Source organism: Pecten maximus, chromosome 12, assembly GCF_902652985.1.
Source record: "Pecten maximus chromosome 12, xPecMax1.1, whole genome shotgun sequence".
NCBI lineage: Eukaryota > Metazoa > Mollusca > Bivalvia > Pectinida > Pectinidae > Pecten > Pecten maximus.
Window position 1 is genome coordinate 15,427,866 of NC_047026.1, and position 3,671 is coordinate 15,431,536.

Below are 3,671 nucleotides of genomic sequence, written 5' to 3' on the forward strand. Positions count from 1 at the left end.
GGGGGGTCGGGGGTCGGGGTCGGGGTCGGGGGGGTCTTCCCACTGGAGATATTTCAAAAATAATCTTAATCAGCGTATCTCAATATACCTTATAACATTCATAAACGTTCTTGGCCTTTTTCCCCTAGGAGTTTTCCTTAATTTCGCCTGATTACAATACGGAAATTCAGAATTGCAATGCATCAATATTCCCTTTCTTTCCGAATGCAAAATTAAAGCCACTTGATGTGTATAAATCAATGTTACTTTTGTAAAATACCAGGTAAGTCATATATGTCAGTTTGGGGCAAAACAATAACATTACAATTCTGTAGGTATTACAAGAATGCCCAAGTTAGCGCTCGTAAACAGAAAACTAGACATAAACCTCCCTACGTGACTCCATTCGGCAACCTCTGCGTAGCATTATATTCATGTTAAATTTTTTTAACGTTATATGCTATATCTTCAATCCATTTCACTATTTATTGGAAGAGGTCACCGTTAAATGAGTAGGAAATGTACAGTTAAAATTGTGTTAAATCTAACGAAAAAGAAGTATACATAATAAGTAAAGATTTTTTTTGGACAATTACGATATTTATATTGAGATTTTTGATCCAATAATTTTCTTTGAAACGTTAATTCCAAAATAAACGAATACATACACAAGATTTCAATGTTGCAGTAAACAAAGTATTGTGTTACGGCTATACAAATAAACCAGTCATGTTACCAAAAATGACTAGTTTAGAATTAATGTCAACTTAATCCCTCTTTACTGCAATAATATATGAAAATAGATATAAAACATCATTTACATTAACAATGAAAGACGATTTTAACACAAAACGACATTTACCTGTATAATATACAAACCATGACAAAGCAATACTAAACTAAATACCATCACAATGTAGATCACAATTTCATGAACGTTTTTCATGAGTTCCAAATGAGGAATTCGTCAAACCGACTGTGACGGAACATTACGGTTTGAGTAAAGCATGTGTGTTTCGCCTCCTCTTTGAGAGTCAGATGAACTGACGGAACACATATTTGAGCATGCGTTTGAGCAACCACGTCCATTAGTGAACTGCATCCGGTACCTCATCCTTCCACGATCGTTACCTGGATATATAAGGTCATCGAATTCCATGTCAAATGACCTTGAATTCACAGGATGACTTTGAGCGGTGCAACAACACTTAAGGATGTTTTTAAACTCTCTTTTGAAAATCGGATTCATCCAACAGTACAGAAACGGATTAATGCAAGTACTACTGATAGCTACCCAGTGACATATGAAGAACACTGTACTGTTATAAGCGAACTTTTTCACATTCGGATGCAAGTCAGTGAGTAGATGATAGAGATTGAGCGGCATCCAGCATATGGCAAAAACAGCAACAACAGCGACTAACAGTTTTATACTTTTCCTTTTTTCCTGAATTTTCAAAATACGCTGTTTTTCAGTAACCACTCCCAATTGTGTACGGAGCCATAATTTGTGTACAATTCGTCCATACGTAATGCCAATTATAGACAGCGGTATCACATATTGAACCACGACTGTTCCAATGGTAAGATATTGCTCCCATTTCCCACTTGGGAAATAAGTACGGCATCTCTTCACAGTGGTAATAAATAAGTTCAAATCCTGTACTCTTGTATAAATCCCATAAGGCAAAGACAGTGAGAATGCAAGTGTCCATATAAGTACCAGAATAAAAATCCCTTTCCGTTTTGTGATCCTGGGATTCAGCGGGTAGATAAGCACCCTTTGGCGATCAAGCGCTATGGCGGTCAACGTAAACGTTGAAACATAAACAGATGTCATCAAAGAAAAATTCAAAAGGTGACACAAAAATGCTCCAAGAGTCCATTCTGACATAAGTTCTCGCGCAATATTCAATGGAACATTCAAACATGTCATCAATAGATCTGAAAATGCCATATTTGCAATGAAAATATATGTCACTGTGTGCATCTTCCGGTTTTTCACAATCACATGAACCACCAACATGTTTCCGAAAAATGAAATGACGACAAGGATTGAAAACGAAACCAGGAGAAGAGCGGCCCCAGAAGCCCCATACCTATGTTCTTTTAATTTCTTGAAGTTTAAAGTTGTGTGCGAGTGATTAGTCATGCTGAAAATATCCAGTAGTGTATCATTTTCCATATTATCAAAAATGTCTTGTAGATAATCCGTAAAATCATTGTTGTCATCCATCTTTTGCTAAATATGATTATGAATATCGAGTTCAATTCGTAATACACGCAGTCTCACGCAGATCCTCTTTGATATAAGTTTTCAATATATTATCCAAAAGTATACATCATCTATTGTTTTTTTTATCAATTTTTAGAACTTCATAAAGTGAATATGTATACCCCTGTAAATACTGGTATCATGCATATAAATATATACAATGTCTTAGCAAATTTCAAATTTTGTCTTTTGTTCATTGGTAAAATTGGAGAAAAAGGCCACACACTCACATATCAATGTCTCCAACAAACCGAAGAAGGAAATCCAATCCAAGTCTATATCCATAGGAGTATTTACAGTTGTCCCTTTTGACGGTAAGCGAAACAAAACACATGAGCACATGTATGTTCTTCAAGTATTCTTCGCTTAAAAGTAGCTCAGTGAAACATTACTAGGAGAAAGATAATAACAATTCCAACATAAAAAATGTTTTCGTATTTTTGAGAATTACCATTTCATGCATAGCATGGGTACTGATACTGGCAGGTTAGACATCCACACTACTTTTGAATAAACTGTTCAAAAACGAGGACTGATGTTGTACTGGATACGCGACAGGCTGCTGCCAAAGAGCGCTGTGTGCGACACACAATGTCCTGACGTGTCTTCGGTTTAATATGCTGAGATCATAAGTCACTTCTCATATAAATATTGCCAATTAAGCAGCCACGCTCCGCGATCTATAGTGAATGTCATTCATATAATACCATTATTCATTTTCCTCTGACGTACAATCCGCTATCAATGCTTACAGCACAATAGTTACTTAAGAGTTACGATCCATCCAATCATTTATATGTGTTTTACATATCAGGTTCCTTTAACAGTAATCGATAAATAAACACCAGACTTTTCAGACGAAATCCCCTCACGAAAAATTACATACCCATTGTATATTTCTATCAAAAGCAAACCCACATAGCTATGTAGATCCACAGCGGTTTAATAGTTTGCATTAAAAGTGAATATTCATCGGGAGCCTTGTTCACTTGCAATTATGCTAAAGATGTCGCCAAAAGTAATGTGTTACAGAGTCCAGTATCCGGCAACTAGGAGATGAGAAACTCATTATTCCAGAGAAGACGGTCTTAGGGACGATAGGCCCGCTAATGACCAAGAGATCCAATTTGTTGTTTTATGGCTAATATTGTTGTCCTCGGTCAGTCCACTTCTGTACAAGATGGGAAGTCAAGCCTGCAAGAGAAATAATACATATGCATAATATACTTCCACAATTAAAGTTATTACCATATTGATAATTCCAGTACGTCTGAATAAACCCTAGCCTTACCGTATAACACTGAAAAACTGTGGGGAATGTAATGGTATGAAATGGGCATGACATAAGGAAGCTACGTTAACGGCTTCCCCCGTGGAACCCATAACAACGCTTAACATGAGAACAACCAGAAAAATA

General features: G+C 36.4%; 1 protein-coding gene across 1 annotated transcript; it reads right to left on the reverse strand.

Moving 5' to 3' along the window:
* Nucleotides 1-867: 867 nt before the first annotated feature.
* On the reverse strand, nt 868-2,215 carry LOC117338876 (probable G-protein coupled receptor 83). The gene has a single exon (XM_033900239.1). The coding sequence runs from the start codon at nt 2,213-2,215 to the stop codon at nt 947-949; it is 1,269 nt and encodes a 422-aa protein (XP_033756130.1). The 3' UTR covers nt 868-946.
* Between the last annotated feature and the right edge of the window lie 1,456 nt (nt 2,216-3,671).